General features: G+C 29.7%; 2 protein-coding genes across 3 annotated transcripts; both read left to right on the top strand.

The window, feature by feature from the left end:
* The first annotated feature begins 7,804 nt into the window (after window positions 1-7,804).
* LOC100168314 lies at window positions 7,805-9,782 on the top strand. Of its 2 annotated transcripts, none has more exons than XM_016804971.2 (4): window positions 7,805-7,959; window positions 8,085-8,273; window positions 8,414-8,615; window positions 9,306-9,782. In XM_016804971.2, the coding sequence occupies exons 1-4, from the start codon at window positions 7,900-7,902 to the stop codon at window positions 9,590-9,592; spliced, it is 738 nt and encodes a 245-aa protein (XP_016660460.1). In that variant the 5' UTR covers window positions 7,805-7,899; the 3' UTR covers window positions 9,593-9,782. The 2 variants fall into 2 exon arrangements, with proteins under 2 accessions (XP_016660460.1, XP_001949537.3); XM_001949502.5 differs by having other exon boundaries at window positions 8,414-8,606.
* A 7,209-nt stretch (window positions 9,783-16,991) lies between these two features.
* On the top strand, window positions 16,992-18,541 carry LOC100159423. Its single transcript, XM_001949577.4, has 4 exons — window positions 16,992-17,167; window positions 17,295-17,466; window positions 17,564-17,874; window positions 18,238-18,541. Exons 1-3 carry the CDS (start codon window positions 17,078-17,080, stop codon window positions 17,872-17,874), a joined length of 573 nt encoding a protein of 190 aa, XP_001949612.1. The 5' UTR covers window positions 16,992-17,077; the 3' UTR covers window positions 18,238-18,541.
* Window positions 18,542-18,760: the final 219 nt, after the last annotated feature.

Consider the following 18,760-nt stretch of genomic DNA (forward strand, 5'->3'; position numbering starts at 1 on the left):
ATGCATTTTCGGAGCCAACCTGTAACAAAGATTTCCATTTCGATTTTATATTTACATATTATATAATATATATTATAATTAACGATAGAAAGGTTTTGATTAGTACACTACACTACACCCCTCCCCAAATAATAATATTTACAAATTTTGTGTTATTATGTATTTATGTATTTTACCATTTTAGTAGATAGTACCTAGTGAGCTGTATTTGATATATCATATGAATATCAAAAGTAAAATAATGCAACCAAAAACTAAGCTTTTCAACATTCATACTTTAATAATCATTTTAAAACCATAATAATTTACCAAACATTTCAAAACACAATACTTTCAACTTTCAAGTTTCAATCCATGATCTCTATCCATTTTCTTTACCGTTTTACACTACTAACTACTTCTGTAACTGGTCAATTTATAGAATATTTATAGAATATTTTATTATACTTTTTATTCAAAATATAAAACAATTTTATAAATCAGTTTAAATAATGTATTTTGATTATTCTTATTAAAATATTGATTTTTCTCGATTTTTCGGACATAATGTCAAGAACTTTTTCTGAATTAATAGGCACATCTTTATGAATGGCCAACAATGTTAGTGTATTAAGACGTATTGAAGATGATAATTTAAGTAACAGTAAAATGATCCAAGCTTCTGGCTTAATATTTGTTGAAATACCATAAATGAAAACGAAAAATGTTTGATGAGAAATCATTGTGTTAGGAGGGAATAACCAATTTTGTGAACATTTAAATTTCAGAGTTCAGACGCTCAGAAACAATATTCATTTTGTGGAATTTTTTTTACTATGAACCCTCAAAGTTGAAAAACATTTTTTCTGCTCCAAAAGTTTATGAAAGAACTACAAAAATATATATTATAAAATCACAAGACATTGTAGAATCAATTCATTCTTCAGAATCTAAAACGGATTTTTAGAAATGATTGAATATCTGATATATAGATATGGGGCATATATATATTAGATGCCTTAGTACCTAGTTAGTTGATCAATATAAAACTGTTAATTGTTATAATGTATTATAAATTTATTGTTCAATCGTTGATATTATTTCAGACACATTTTGTTCAAAACTTATCACAATAAACGAGAAGTGAATCCCGGTGTTAAACTATAAAAATTTTCAAAATTTATTATTAAATGTTATCAAATAATTATTATATTTTTAAATACGTGTCAGTAAATATACGGTTATGTATATATGGTTACGACTGCCATGGCGGTTGTTTTTTTTTTAAATATGTCAAGCGACCACGTCACGACGTTTCGTTGTCGCTTTAATTGTGAGGTCGCGGCACACATTACTGATGGATCTAATACTCTAATATCTTAATCATCAAGTCACCGGAATAATTTAAAGCACACTTAATTTCTATAACATGGGTGTCTAAGGCATTGCATACTCTGAGCCGTAAATCGTAATGTTTTGAAAATTCCAATTCGTTAAATTATAATTATATTGTTACGTTCTCTGATGAAAGTAGGTATACGACTACATTTTTTTAATCATTAATAATAATAATCTATAATTCTATAATTAACTATATTGATTACGCTACTGTTCTACGTTTGATTAAACATTTTTAATTTATAATTACTTAAAAGTTAAAAATATGAACAATAATTCAAAGAATGTAATATTAAAACACAATAAAATGCAAATTTATAATATAAGCATATACAAATTTTGGAATATAAAATTGTTACGAGTTTGAAAATTAATACGATGAAAGGAGCTAGAAAATATCGCAGGTAAAATAATCAATACTAGTCATGATAATTAAAGGAGCACTCATACAAATTACATATAAAATTGTATTTTATTCGATCTATCTAAATAATATGATATGATATAATATAATCTAATATGCAAAATACAAAACATTAAAATATTAAATACTTAACAACTTTTTAATTAATCTTAGTACCTATAAAAACTCATGATAAGAACAAAATTATTTTATTTACAATTATTTGTTTTTAATATTTATTTATTAGTATTATAACAGTTTCATATCCGAGGATTTTATTGATATTATTATTTTTAAGTAAGTTATAAATTATGATCATTTTAAAATGAACAAAAAATGTACAACTTTAAAAATGGTCATAACTTGCCTCTCGTGGGGCATACTTTTAAAGGGTTAAAATAACGGTTTTTACGGATATAAAATTTAACATAATATATCTATATATAAGTTACATAATAATCAAAATAATAATAAATTGTATTATCGAGTAGTTATCACAATAGATTTATTTAATGTATGTAAGCTATAAGCATAGCATATTTTTGATACTTAGTAAAATTATTTTGAATATAAATTTGGGGGGAGTGACCTTGGGCCAAAGTAAATGTAAGGCGGGCCCGGCCCACCCAAGCCACCCCCCTGGCTACGTGCCCAATAAGTATAGAGCTCGAGATTTTATGTGTTTGAAATCTTAATAATTTGAGTGAGAATTTTAAAATACCAAGTCACTTATATTACATCTGTTTTTATTTAATTATTCACATTTGTAAAATACGTATGACATAATTGATAATATCCATGGTACCCCGACAATTGAGCGAAAGAAAAAGAGTGAATGAAAAAGAGCGAATACAAAATAACGATTCGATAAGATTACGTTTATGATCATTTGTCTTATCTGAGTCACTGTCGTCCAGTCTTGGGTAAAATACTTTTGAAAAGTATTTGGAATAAAATATACTCGAATACTTACGAAAAATTTAAAATAGTATTCCGAATAAAGCATTTGGAATACTATAAAAGTATTCCGAATACTTAAAAATATTTTTGATAAATATATGAAATGATACCAGTTATAATTGAAGGGTGGAAATGCAAAAGGTGGTATTGCCAAAATCAAAATGTTCACAAATCAAGGAAAACTGTAACACATTTTCTGACGACTATAAACACTCAGAATAAGTTTAAGTGTCAAAATAAATCTACCTAAATTGTACTAATACGTTTTGACTTGAACATGATAATACCACGTTTTTTATTTTTGTTTTAAATCAAATGCATGGGAATAACATGCAAATAAAACAATTTAATTTCCATACTATAAAAGTATTCAGAATACATCACAAAATACTTTTGGAAATAGTATTCTAAAAGTATTCGGAATACTATATTCGAAATACTACCCAAGACTGCAGCTGTCATCGTACCTATGTTGAGTTTGTCATTTTAGTCGTCCGCCGGAGTTCTTATATTAATGTGATCTTTAACGTGTAATAATGCAGTATATTAAGTCATAACAAGGAAAACTTTTCCTACAGTTAAATAGTTTTTTATATCGGAAAGAAAAAATACATAAAGATGTCGAATATTGGCGATGTATAGACAAACTTTACTATGTTTGAATACGAAGAAATTACTAAAGGCTCTTCCGATCATAATCATGTTGCCGATATAATTAAAAATTAAGCAAAAGTAGCAGTCGAAAATATTAAAAACCACGTCGTTGAAACTCAAGATAATCCTGCAGTTATAATAAGTGAGTCGTCATCTTCTGTAGTTCCAATTGTTTTTTGTGCACCTCCACAGATCGCATACTTGAAACGTACAATTCAAAGAACGAGACAAAGAAATTGCTTAGCTCCACCTAATCCTCAAATTCTCGATGATTTACACCAATTGCCTATTGAATATAAATTGACTACCTACTAAAAATTATTGTTGACGATTATTATAATATTCCGACAATTCAATATTTAAAAGGTATCGCATATAATTTTTCATTGCAAGTATAAATGACAAATATGAAATATAAGTGTATTAATTCTATAATTATATGTATGTGCAAATAATTTATTTTTTAATTATATTATAATATTATATTTTTTCGCTCATATTTTTATTCGCTCATTTTGTATTCGCTCTTTTTCATTCCCTCAATTGTCGTAGAACCAATATCCATATATAAGAAAAACATAAAAATTACTCATAAGTATGTGATAAAAGCTATTCAATTTCAAATTCAGACATCACGGCCGAGAATCGCGTCGTCGCTGTTGGCGGAGCCTGGATGTCTGAGCACTGCGAACGTGACGTACATTACAACATAATATACAATATACATATAGGCACGGAACATAACGAACGTTTAAAATTTGTGTTTTCATTACTCGTATAAACTTGGAGTTTTAACAAATTAAATCAATTAAAATTGGCTCTTTCTAAATAAGAACAAATTGCACGGAAAAAACGTATTTAAGAATTTATGAACGCATATTTTAGAAGTGTTTACAAGTGTTTACTATTAAGTTGTAATATAAAATATAAACATTATATAGAGATTAATACGACAATTAAATTAATAAGAAATACATGTTTAGTGTAATGTAAATCTATTACATTTAGCGAGAAACTTCCTTTATTTATCTTATTATTTAATATAATTTATGTTATTATTTATCTTTATATCTTTGATTCATCTATTATATTAATTAGTAATAATTAATAAATTACCCATGTAAATCGCCGACCATTTATTATATTACGATGCATTTCAGACTATGTATATTAATATATTGAAGTGATATACTATTGAAATCACGTTTATTATTATTAATATCTAAATATCTGACTCCATTGTAATGAACGAAGATATTACTCTTTTCAACTGAAATACTGTTTTGATAGATTAGAATATCTTACGCACCCCCATAGTTGTAGTATAAATTTGAAAATAGGTAAAAACTGAAAATAAATCTAAATATATTCAAAATAGCATTGAGTTTATACCTAGTATACTCTGTTCAATGAGATTAAAATTAGTAAGAATAGTAAAAAAAATTAAAATTGAATTATAATTTATAGCAAAATAATTATCATCGTAATTATCATTCTATTTGACGGATTTGGTCTATGATATAATTTGTTATGTCCATTTATAAATAATGTGGGCAAATGGGTGTCGCTCTGCAGTACAGTAGCTTACAAGTGAGTCACTGTAATAGATAGTTAGGTTAGGTTAGGTTCAATGTAGAAAAATATGTTGTGTACAAATTGATTTCCCCCATTCCCCTCCCTATTTGTGTAGATTAGGTTTCTGTACTACTATCTACTGTATAATACCTACCTACCTGGCTACCTATAATTCATCTGACAATGTATGTATTATTGAAAAAATTTCGGTGGACTACAAAATTGTTTAATTTATTTAATCCTACGTAACAGTACAAATTATACATAATACATAATACATACAAACCTGTATACAATTTACTAAACATTTGGTTTTTGGACTTTTATTGCGTACCTTATAAGCCATTTGGATAATAATATAATTATTAATCAAAATCATTAATAAAACATTTTATAGATATTCTATAGTTTATTTATACTATATATAATTGATAATTTATTTTCATATATAATAAAATACTGCAATGTGGCCGGGTCCTTAGGTAGCTATTTTATGTTACCCGTTTAACTCTAAAGTTAAACGTGAATTAAATAAATTATACATTTATTTTAATAGATATAGTAATATTGTAATGTTTTCCAGGACTATTAATTTATCCATTGTTTAATACCTATTTCAATTATCTGCTAATGATTTTCATTATTTTCATATTGAAAAAGGCCGCTAACATCTTTATAGTTTTAAAAGTTGCAATTGCCATGATTGTTAATGAATGATGATAACTGTGTCGGATAATATTATTAAACTACACGTACAGTAAAAATGCCACTTATGATGAGTTATATTATGCTATATTCGTCGCTAAGATATGCATTGTATTACATCGGATTTCGAATACTAAACAATCCTCATTATTTCTCGACGGATAATATACCATCGCGAGTTATTGTAAATACCTATTAACGTGACGTACCTGCAGAACAACCGTAAGGTCGTAAGATATTATAATAATATTATGTTGTAGTAATCCCTTTGTATAGCACGCCCAGCTGTATGACAAATAAATGTATTATATGATGTACTTGTCGAAGTCACGGTAGTATCGATATTTCGAAGACAATTCAGCCAGCACGTTCAACCCAATTTTTTTATTTTAATAATGTACTTATTTTACTTATATGTTCTGATTTTCGTAATTTTTAATTATTAAGAACCTAATAATAACATACATAATAGTAAACATTGTTCTATACATCAACTTAAAAAAAAAACCAGACGTCTTAAATTGTATATAAATTTAAATTACAAATTTAAAATATGGTCTTTCACTCTTTCAGTATAGCTAGGTACTCAAACAATTTCAAAAATCAAAATGAGAATAAATGCATAATCAAAGGATAAAACTATAAAAGGAGATTGCGCAACATGTTCAACAAATCGCTCTGTGTAGGTATATCACATAATTATTATAATTATCTGTACTTAGTGTGATGAGTTTCAGGTGTAGGTATAATACATTAATACATTATACATGTATCATCAGTGGCAGATCTAGGAAATTTGACGCTCGGGGTTAATAAAAATGCAGCGCCCTTATGAAGGTACCGAGTGTCAGCACAAGACAAAATGCATATATTTATATTACAAATAATTTTATTGAAACCATTATTTTCATATAATATACCGTATATACGTGAAAACTGGAAACACTCTATAACTCGCACTTACCTACATTACTCAGTACTCCATACATATTTTAGCATATTTTAGGGGGAGATTAATGATCCAATATAGCATGGTTTCATGTCCCGCAACAGAATTAAAAAATATTTATAGAGCATATGCACACATGGTTTAGTACAGAATATGTCAATATTGTACTAAATTAAATGCACTAATTTAATGCTCATTACTCGAAAGTATTTGAAAGAATTCTCATAAAAAATATAAAATATATTATGAACATTAAAATTTTTCCAAACCAGATTTTTTGGATTATAATATTATGTAGGTAGAACTGAGAATAAAACTTCCAGGAATGAATTATTATTCTTCAAGTTGTCAAGTTTTCATGATTATTATTTTTTGGATAATAATTATAATAGAATAAACCAATTTTTTTTATGAGTTTTCGTTAATTCCTTATGTCTTTTACTCAAAGATCAATGTCTGCTCAATTGCTACCTGAACATTTCAAAAATAAGTAATGAACTTTTCATAATATCAACTCAAGAGTTAAAAACAAAATGTCTTAAATATCCCAACCATGATTAAATGTATTTAATTTAAATAAAAATATAATATAATTTAATTTGACAGGTGTTAAAATTGCTAACCAATGGTTTCTGTTTTTGAAATAAATTGAGGGGTTTGATGGTTTTAATTCAAAACGAACTTTTTTCGTTTTTCTAACTTTTCAGGATAGCTTTTTTGTTTCTCTAATTTTTGAAATAAAAGTGAATGACTTAAACTAAAAATTTTTTTAACGTTTCTTTTATAACATTGAATATTATTTTTATATCGACATGGCATAGAATTAAAAAAACTCGGGCACTGATTTTATTAGTTACATAGTTGAATATTATTTTGAGACAATCAATAATAGTGATATTATATTTGCATATTTCCAATATATATCCTATTATATTGGCACATATTGTACTATTGTACAGTGCACACGAGATATTTTTCGGTGATATTTTGACCGGTGGCCGGTACACGTTCACGGGCGTTCCAATAATCGAAACCAAAAAAGGATCATCGATGTATAATATAGTAGGCAAGTACTATACAATCTGCGCCGTACGTGATTTGAGAAAATTTCGGCCGAAGAAAGTAGAAAGGGTGTCGTCCGCATTCTGCAGCGGTGGCCTCCTCGGTGGTACGATTAGGCATTCAGGAGGCGATCGATAATTCAGCCGACCCATCACATTATAAGCACGGGACCGCGTGTCCAGAGCGTTCATTCGTACGATCAACCTCTTCCACGATGCATCGTCTTTCCGTGTTATGTTGCGCCGCTGCACTGTCGCTGTTCGCCGCCGCTCAGGTAAATAAAGTGCGACGATATAATTATCGCAAAAAAAAAAAGCGACCACCATAATAATAATAATAATATTTTTTTACTATTCTTGTCGCTTTATGTATGTCAATATAATATTACGTTGTGTGTAGGCGACGGAAACCGCACTGGAATTCGGTGGAAAACTGTTGGACGACTGCGGTACCGATTGGTCGTGCGCCAAGCCCAAACTTCTCAAGTTCATCGGCCAGACCGCGGACAAGGCCGAGCTCAGGCTGACCAGGGACCTGTCGCTGAAACGCACCCACGACAGCAATGACGAAGATCAAGTCGCCAACTCGGTAAGATAATTTTATTAATAACCCACAACACGAACTCGAGTCGTCCGCTTACCACGTTTTACTGCATGGTCGTGGTTATCGGACGTACCGTGGTCGATAATAAATTATATTAATATCATATTATGCACGCTATATCACAGATTCCCAACGGTGAGGAATATAAGAAGGCCGTCGACGGTAACTCGGCGCTCCGAATGTTGGACAGAATCGACGACTTCTTGAGCACCCACGAGCTCCATGTCAGCCTGCCCGAAGAACTTGGATCGTCCGTTGGACAAGTGAAAATGCCACTGGTCGACCAAGGCCACTCCGCCGTCGCCCAACAAGGCCGAAGTAAGACTCGTGAGCCTATATAATATTATTATTATGAAGTAATGCGTAAATATTGGTCGAATAACTAAAAGCACAACAAGTATTAAAATACTTTATCATCAAAGTATTAGAAATATTATTTTAAAAATTGTATGCTCACGGTTATCATCAATCTCAATTGTACTCGCTCTATTTAGTTCATATTGTTGCATTGTAACTTCTAACTTTTTCGATATTTTTTGAAATAAAATGCATAAATTATACAAATTATGGGGGAACAAAACAAAATATACTTATTCAGTACTACTTATAAAACTTATTTATTTTCAAAAGTTAAATTACTCACATTTTTACAGAATCGATTTAAACGTCGTGTTTTTTAATCATAAGGTATAAAATATTAAAAACAACGCTTTAAAGGGACGATTTATTTACACAGATCTAAACTTTTATATTTTTCGATTACATACTATAATATTATTATCAGCGTTGAGATATAAAGTATTTTTCACTTCGATGAACAAGATACATAGGAAAACCTACCTATTCGGAAAACATGTATTTGAATACTTTATAAAAAAAATGTTTGCAATATAATAATGTGCGATGTTATGCTAATATACGACACTATTGTTTTGTTTTCCGTTTCACGGTCGTATAACGAACAGAACAAACCAAATTAAAATTTAAAAAAAAAACTAAATTTGATCAATTTTCCAGGCCGCGGTTTCGTCCGCAAAATAGTCATCCCGTTCCTCTTGGGCCTGAAGTTCAAGACCACCGTACTGATCCCGATCGCCATCGCCCTGATCGCGTTGAAGACGTGGAAGGCCCTAACCCTGGGTCTGCTGTCACTGGTCCTGTCTGCCGCGATGGTCATCTACAGGTTCACCAAGCCCAAAGTGGTCGGCGTGGAAATATTGCACTACCCGTCGCCGGTGCACACACACCACCACGACGGATACGCTCACGCCAGGGCGTACAGCGCGCAACAGCCCGAACAGTGATGCATCACAGCCTCTGATTGTAAACGGTTCGATCGAGCTCACGCAGACATAATATTACATTATGTATTGTTTATTGATTTTTTTTTTAATATTTATTTTGCGTTTGTAATTTAATTATTTATTTATTTATTATTTTTATTGTTTGGAAAAAAGAAAACAACGATTAAAATCTAACCTTTTTTTTTATGTACGATTGAGTTTTATTGAAATTGCAAACATTTGAGTCGAACGGTATTACGCCAAATACGACGTTATGTTGATAATATTTGTATGAAACAAATTAATTACTATCTCATTTTCCCTTATACCTAATATATCGGTAAAATTAAATAGGTAATACTCATAATAGTTAAAGGAATCACAATTAATTATTTTTTCAATATAGGTATGCGTATCACGCGTACGGCACAGAACATTTTTTCATGACGAAAAATCGCATACATACCAATAGTGATATTATAGATAACGTAGCATATGACACAATTGACGTATTTTATGAGTACAGGTGTGATACTTTAAACAAGTATTTATAGTTTTAGATATTTTACATCAAAAATAACCTTCTATATTAAAATAATTTACTAATAAGTAAAGGTATAAAATATATAATAGCAGTGAGATAGTAAGTAGGTAATAGTAAGATATTTTTCAAAAACGACGAATTATCGTTATCATTTCTAACATATAATATCAAATATTGTCTTGAGCAGAGGTAGATAATCCAAAGCAAGACTCGTCTCAATATCACGATTGATTATTACGAAAGTTCAGTAAAATCTAGTTCGTACGTCCTTTTGACTTTTTTTTATAGTTACAATTTATGCAGTACCTATCTAATTAGTTGTATTTGATATGTGAAACTTAAACACTGACATGATACATTATAAATACTAAATAGTAAGGATTATACAGCTATTACAACTATTAAATATATTAAGATTAGATAGGCGTAATTTAGAGAAAAAAATAAATCATTGGAAAACGATGTCCTGAGAATGCATTTTCGATACATGGTCAAGGCCACTTATGGATATTTACATATAATATTGTATATACATAATAATACTATGTTATATATTATTTAAAAATTCATTATTAAAATATAATATATAAGAGAGATAATCGACGAATTAAAAATTAAAAATGTATATTAGTTAAAGGTATGAAATAATTATGAAAACTATATGGATAACAAATAATTTAAGATATAATATTTAGGTAAGTATGTCTGAAAATTGCCAAAAAGAATATTTTTTTTTCCTAATTAATTTACTCTAAATAACATTGATATTTAAAAAAATTGCCAAAATTAAACTACTTTTCTTAAATAAACGTTTTTACGATCAACTTTTTTATAAAATTAGATTTAGGTACAATTTTCTATTTAAATTTTTCCAAAAAAATTTAATATGATTATACATTATTTATTTTAAAAAAAATCGCTGTCACGCACGTTTTTGGGAATCACTCTGAAGATAATCTTGATTTTTTTTTAAATTGAAAGAGTATAATACAGAAATATAACCTAATATTATTTCAATCCCTATATATTTAGCTAAAGGGTAGATCACTCTTGCATTTTTTTTCCGCTCACGTAATATGAAAATGATTTTGTTTATTTAAATGGTCGCTTTTGGTTACATATATTGCATTACCTATTAAAATAATTTTATTAGTTTAAATAATGCATAGGTACATATTTTTTGACAAATATTTTTTTTAATAAAACATATTTTTGGCACGGACAATGTCGGGCGGGACAGCTATTATAGTTAAATATAAAAAAATATATATAACTATATATATATAGTTGTGTATAAAAAATTGTTAATATTGGTTAGAATTGTAAAATTTATTTCATTTATCAGGTAATTCTGGTACACCTTGTTTAACTATAATAACTATAGTGCACTTAAAATTAATTTTCATAAAAGTATGGAGGTATATCAAAGGATTAATTCGTATATACTCGTAGAAATGTATTATTTAATTTGAATTATTCTTTATAAATAACTTGTAAAAAACCATGTAGTCCGTCTTTATTTTTACAAATCATTACCAACTTGTCAAGTTTTCATGGTTAAATGTGATTTACTTTAGCTGGTACCATTCCAACTATATTAAAATTATATTTATTTAAGCACACGTCATTTTAAATAGTTTGTTTTGATTAAATTATTGAAGTAGAAACAAAAATCTCTCATTAAATTTCTCAGTCTTGTTTAAAATCTATTTATTTGGCACGGATTGCATGATTCAAAAAGCAACAATGAAACTATTATCCTAACTTTTTTTTCAGAGGGGAGGAATGGCTGATAAAAATAATGAGCACTAATTCCACGACGCACAAATACTTATTTAAATGAAGACCCAAACGCGTACATTAAAATCAAGTTTTGCGTAATTCTTTTACGACTGTGTCGCGAGTGCAATGTCGTAATAATTGAAAATTATATTCCGTCTTTTAATTGAAACGACTTAAAACTAGAATACTAAAAAAATATGAACTATTGAAGCCATCATATCGTACTAATAATAAAACATAATATTATACCTACTGAAATGTATTGAAATAATTCTCGTCATTAAAAAACAACAGATGAATATTAGTAGTTATGCATAGTACAAATATTATGTACTCAAGAAAAGCGATTAGCTGTACAGAGACGAAATTCAACAAGAAGGTATATTTTCAACGTTACTACAAACTTAACTGCTTTAATATACACATACGCCACGGCGGCATGACGTCCTAATTATTAATGTGCGTCTCTTCGTTAGCCATTTTATAATATTGTCTTTTCATTGGACATTTTATTCAGCATATTATTATAATATTAATTTTGACTATCGTTTTGTGGGAGTTATCAATGGAAGTTACATTTTACTTAAATTGCATATTATACAGTGTGGTATTTAATTTTTGTTTTTGTAAACATTATTAAGATTTCTATTGGTGAGTGAATCGTTCAATCGTGTCAATAACAATAGCGCAGTCTTTGTATCCTGTTCGTGTTTTTTTTTATTTGTAAATATTCATGAAGTACTCCATGTACCCATTTTTTTAAATTTTCCTTATCATAGTTAATTTGAGACTGATGTATATAAGTATATAACACTTTATACAGATTTTAAATTATAAAATAACTAAACTCAATACACTAAAGGTCTATAATACATGACTTATGTATTATATCACACTCGTTGAATTGGAAAACAAAATGTTCAAGTTAAATATTGGTAGGTCACCACTTAACATATTTCAAAAATATTATTTTTAATAAATTATTATCTCACAAACTATTTATAATTACTCACTACATTTAAATAGCACCAAATCTTAAATATTTATAAAAATCATAAATTAATTTTGAATTAATATTTTTGGTAGCATTCGTAAAATAGATCGTAGACAGTTTTAAATTGTTAGACAAAATAAACATACATAGTAGGTACGTATTCAGACATTAAGCATTATATGCAGATTAAATGTATGATTTATTAAGTACAATTATACAGTACATAGAAAATGTATAAAGGAATTCGACAGTAAAAATAAACTGACGTATTCGATCTAGAGTTGATAGGAAAACAGACAAATATTTGGCCAAGTTCCAACTAAATCTGATAACGAAAGTGTAATAACTGTTGAATGGTATAGTTACAACTAAATGTTTTTAAGCTGTAAAGCACACCTCAAGGAATCAAGACAAAGCTTAGGCGACTAATTAAGTTAAACAATTAATTTAAAATAAAATAATAAATTAAAAATAATAATCACTCGGACTCTACGGAAAAGGGAAATCAATTAATATAATTTGTAGAAATATAATTTAGTGTTACAGGATGAAGCTACTCGTAGGTATGTATGGCAATCGTGATGATATTACATTGTCGCATTTTCGCTGATCAATATTCACAACTGCACAATCGAAATTGGCCCTAACTCTATGTTCGTAAATTAATAATTCAATTTAGAACTTCCGTCAAACCCTTTCTATATTTTCTCTTGAAACAATCGGTAATTATTATGTGTTCATATAGAATATAGCACGGAATTATCTAAAAACGAATAAGTAGTTATAAATTTCTTTTTTTTGTACCTACACGACTATTTTCTAATGTAGTATTTGAATAATAACCTAGTATTTGTAACTTCCTAATTACAGTATAGCATTATATTTGATGAGTTTATAACTTTGAAATATACAAAAATATATATAAATAAAATATATATAAAAAAAACTTTTATTTTTGATAAGTATTAAAATTATTCAAAAACATAATTGCATATATCTAATAATAATTATTGTTCCTATCTCATAAGTTATAACTTATAACATTAATAGTCAATACCACCGTACTGTAGGAAGGTGTGAGTGAATATAGAACTAAACAATTTTTAAAATATCAAAACTCTATAAATATTTAAAACTGAGGCAAAATATTTTGAAAAATATAATGATATCATATTATTACAAGAATGATATTTTTAAAACATAAAAAAAAATAATTCTTTGCTATCTGGGTATTGTCTATAAAATGATAAATAAATATTTCAAGAAGATGTCAAATTCGTAAATAAACGAAAAATTTCGTAAAGCGACTTACGAACAAAATACAAAATCGATGTGGTTGAAAACTGGATTTGCGTGGGTACATTTTATTCCTGTAGTTTTGTTTTTGTCTTATACGATGATTTTGAAAATTACTCGGAATTCGTTATTTCTTACCCTACTCCCAAAAAAATATCAACAAGATACAACTTGCTACCAGAAACCACCAGAAATATTTTTACTGCTCCAAAACTTGATGTCTGATACTCTGATGATAGACACAAAAAAATGAATTAAAATGCACATCATTGTAAAACCAATATAAGTCTCACTTAGAATTCATTTAAAACAATAACAGACTAACGAGACGATTTTTCAACACTGGGCTATCGTAACAATATTACATGTACAATAAAATATTATTATATTGCTGCAGGGTCTAACTAAATAAAAATTATATTTCAGAAAATTCAAATAAAGACGTGACGATATAGTAGAACCGCTACAGGTGGTACGTATACTGTATAGTACCTCACTCGTTTGTTAGTGGAATGTATACTGCACTTTTTTGTGTTATGCACCTTAGATATTATAATATATACATATATGTAGATATGCATGCAATTAAGTCCGCCTCGATATTCCCAGATGGTTAGGTTAGGTTTAATTATAACACAGATAGCCACATAGTAGAATATATCTATAGTAAAAATCGAATATCATAAAATACCTATGAAAAAATTCCCTTTCTTATGAAAAGAACCCTCAAATTTGATATTATTAAATATTTTTCACGATAAGGTCTTTCACTTTGTCTCATATAACACAAACGACCATTTTCCCTACATGATTATTGATTAAAATGTTCAAAATTAGTGTAATTAAATAAAACGTTGAGCATAACTTCACAATACGTTGTAATGAGCATCTGAAGCAGAACTTTGATAAAATTTGTCAAAATCACGAACATTTACAAAATATTTTGAGCTAGAAGTTCATAAGGATTTTCCTTTTTGTATCTAATAACCCTCATTATAATTTATCCATCTCTGAAAAAAAAAGTTTTCCGGAATGTCACAATATTTTTTTATGAGTGTTATGAATTTCAAATTTTTCGATATTGGATATGTCCAATTCACCTGTAAATTAACTAAAATATTAAACAATATAGATAATATACACGATTTTTTTCTATGTTTAAAAATGTGTAAAATTTTCAATTTTTATAGGTAAGAATTGGAAATTTAAAATAAGGTTTATTTTAAGCAGTCCGTGCTGAAATCAAAAAAATGTTTGAACACAGATTTTTTTACAGATATTTTAAGTTCAAATGTGTACGACATATTTAAACGAATAATAAGAATTTTAGTTATTTTGTTTTAATTAAAAAATATTATTCGCAAGTACTTGAAAGTATATTAACTATATTTTATACACACAAAGACATTTTAAAATGCAATATTTTGGAGAAAAGTTAATTCAACCTAAATTGTATAAGTATAATAACACTAATAATAAAATAAATTGCTTTAATAGCAATAGTATCATAAAATACAATTAGTAATATATTATATAGGCTGATACACCATCTTAGCTTTAGAATCGTTTTTAATAATATTCCTTAAATATCGTTTTACAAAAATATAATCTATGTAATTTTATATGTATAGTATTCTGAGTATTCTTATACTTAAATCATTTTTACAAATTATTTATATTGATAGATCAATATTTATTAGTAATCAGTAATTACTAACATTTTCAAATCATCCAAGCCTCAAAATCTACTTAACCTATTAACATTTACCATAGAGCATAGACATAATATTATCTTTAGTAACTTGACCCTGTTCTATCGTAGCTATTTTCAATGTTGTTTCTTCTTGAGTTTAAATTAGAATTTTAATTACATATTATATTTCTAAATGATTTCAATATCAACAGATTATCGTGCTCAAATTATTGTTTGATTAAATTTGGCAACGTAGGAAAAAAATTAAACATCAAGTGTTCTCAATCGTGTTACAAAAAATAACGTTCTCAATCGTATTTTGCCGTATTTTTTATATGCAATGATTTATCATTGAATTCAAATTTAACACATACATTATAGAGTGACCACACGACACCTAATGTACAGCAGAGCAGTACCCACTTGCCCATTTTTTTTTTTATGTATCGTTGGTATATTTTTAATTCAATATGTTAATTTTTTTATACAAATTAATAAATAAAATATTATTATTTTATCGCTTTACAATTATTTTCACAAAACGATCAAAGGCTGTGCCACAGGAATTTAGATGTGTTCTATGTCAAATGTCAACGTACCGATTGATATATTGAAGTGTCAAGTGACCAAAATTCTTAAAACAGATTTGAATTTGTAGTGCATATAGTGATATTTTTTGTTCATTTTTCGCGTTATGTATCGCATGGTTTCCATTTCGTGAAACGGTCAGATATCCGAAAAATGAACGTCTTCACTAAGAGGTTATAGGTACGGGACACAATATTATACACGTAAAAAAATAAATAACTTCTCGCGAAAATCCACAACATATAATATTATAGGTGGTATACACGCCACACATAATAATTATAACAGTGACAGTCCAATATAATATTATTATACGTTCTCGTGACCTATCGTCGATAGTAATTTCACCAGACACACATATGTACATCGGGGCCCCGATTAATATTCAGCCGCGCTCCGGACAGCTATAGCTGTCGAAAACGTGATTAAACGGGGGACATCCTATACGCGTCCCGTACGTATCCCCCCCTAACTCTAGCGACAGTTTTCGGACACCGGGTTCCTGGTATATAACCCTAGGACGCGGACGATCAGACACCACACTCGCACCACCACAGTCGGTAGTCACACATACTTACAAACTGCACAAACTGTAAGCACACCCACGCCATGGCTCGTTTCTCGTGTTTGCTCCTGTCCGCCGCCGCACTGATAGCCGTCACGTACGGATCACCGCTGACCAACGACAGACAGCTACAGGTATATACTTACCTAGGACAACGACGGCGGCGATCGGATCGCACGTTTACTGGCACGATGGACCGACACGACGTTTTCAATTATTATATATATTTTTTTGTTAATCGTCCCCGTCTATTATTTACAGGATGGCAACAACGTAGAAGATCTGGGAATCACAGAACAACTGCAGGAGCTCATCGAGAAGCGCGACGTGTCCGTGGAACTCGGAGGCGCCACCGTCACCCTGTCGCCCAGGAACTTGGAAGAGAACGAACTCGGTCTGACCCTGAGACTTCCCAGCTCCGCCGAGCCAAGAAGTGAGTACAACTGCAGTCGTATACGACCAACGATACAATAACCGCGATTTCGCGTTACGCTTTCGTACTCACGACGCGCCCACCCATTTCGTTCCAGGCAAACGCCATAAGCTCAAGAAGATCCTCATGCCCATCATGGTGTTCGTCATGCTCAAGGCGCTCACATTGATCCCGCTCGCCATCGGCGTGTTGGGCTTGAAGGCATGGAACGCGCTGCAACTGTCGTTCTTCTCGTTCGTCATATCCATCGGTCTGGCCATCTTCCAGCTGGTGAAGAAGGCTTCCGAATCACCACCATCTCTGACCACCCACGACGCCGGAATCTATGGTGCCCCACCAGCGCACTACGCCAGAAGCGTCCAAGAACACGCTCAACAGTTGGCCTACGGTTCCAACCAAGTCAGATAGGTACGAAACGCGATCATTTAACGATAATAATAAATTACATACCCTACCCCCATTCTTTCGTATTGCACTTGTGACGACGGAGATGTCGTTTTACAGTTTTAGTACACCTGCAGTGCCGATATTATGTATTGCAATATGATAATTATTGCAAACAACTTTTTGATATTATAACTTGATGATAATAAATTACATACACCCCCCCCCCCCCCCCATCCTGAATCCGTGTACTTACTCGTACGCTGCACTTGTGCACAGGACGACGACGATTTCGTTTGACCTGCAGTGCATAGTATTGCAATATTGTAATGATTGCAATTAATAACTTTTTTATATTCACGATCGTGTTTTTTACATCTGTTTTAGACGTTTTCCGAATACGCTGACACGACTTGCATCGCGACTCGTGTGTGTGTCTGTGTGAGAAGAGTGTGGGCTCATGTCACCCCATCGATGCAGCTCCATCTTCCGCACGTCAATTATACCGCAAGGGAACCACATTTATTTATTTCGACTATTTATTATTATTATTATTATTTTATTATTACGAAACACGAATGATTGTAAATACATTATATTTAATGTAGTTATTGTTTGTAAATCCGGTTACTGCAGACCCTATTATTGCTTCCGATTGAAAAATATATTATAGTAGATTTTATTAATCTAATTATGTGTCATTGTAATATTATGTTGTTATCACTCCGATGATTTTTCCTTTCCAAATCTTTGCATAATTTATAACTAATTAGGTATATTAGTATAACTATTTATAACTTTGGCAAAACATGATCTATACCTACTGCTATCGTTTACAAATTAAAAATAATAAACTATGGATACACAAAATCACGAATCACGAGTAGGTAATCAACCCAAAACGATGATT

Source organism: Acyrthosiphon pisum, chromosome A1 (assembly GCF_005508785.2).
Source record: "Acyrthosiphon pisum isolate AL4f chromosome A1, pea_aphid_22Mar2018_4r6ur, whole genome shotgun sequence".
NCBI classification, from domain to species: Eukaryota; Metazoa; Arthropoda; class Insecta; order Hemiptera; family Aphididae; genus Acyrthosiphon; species Acyrthosiphon pisum.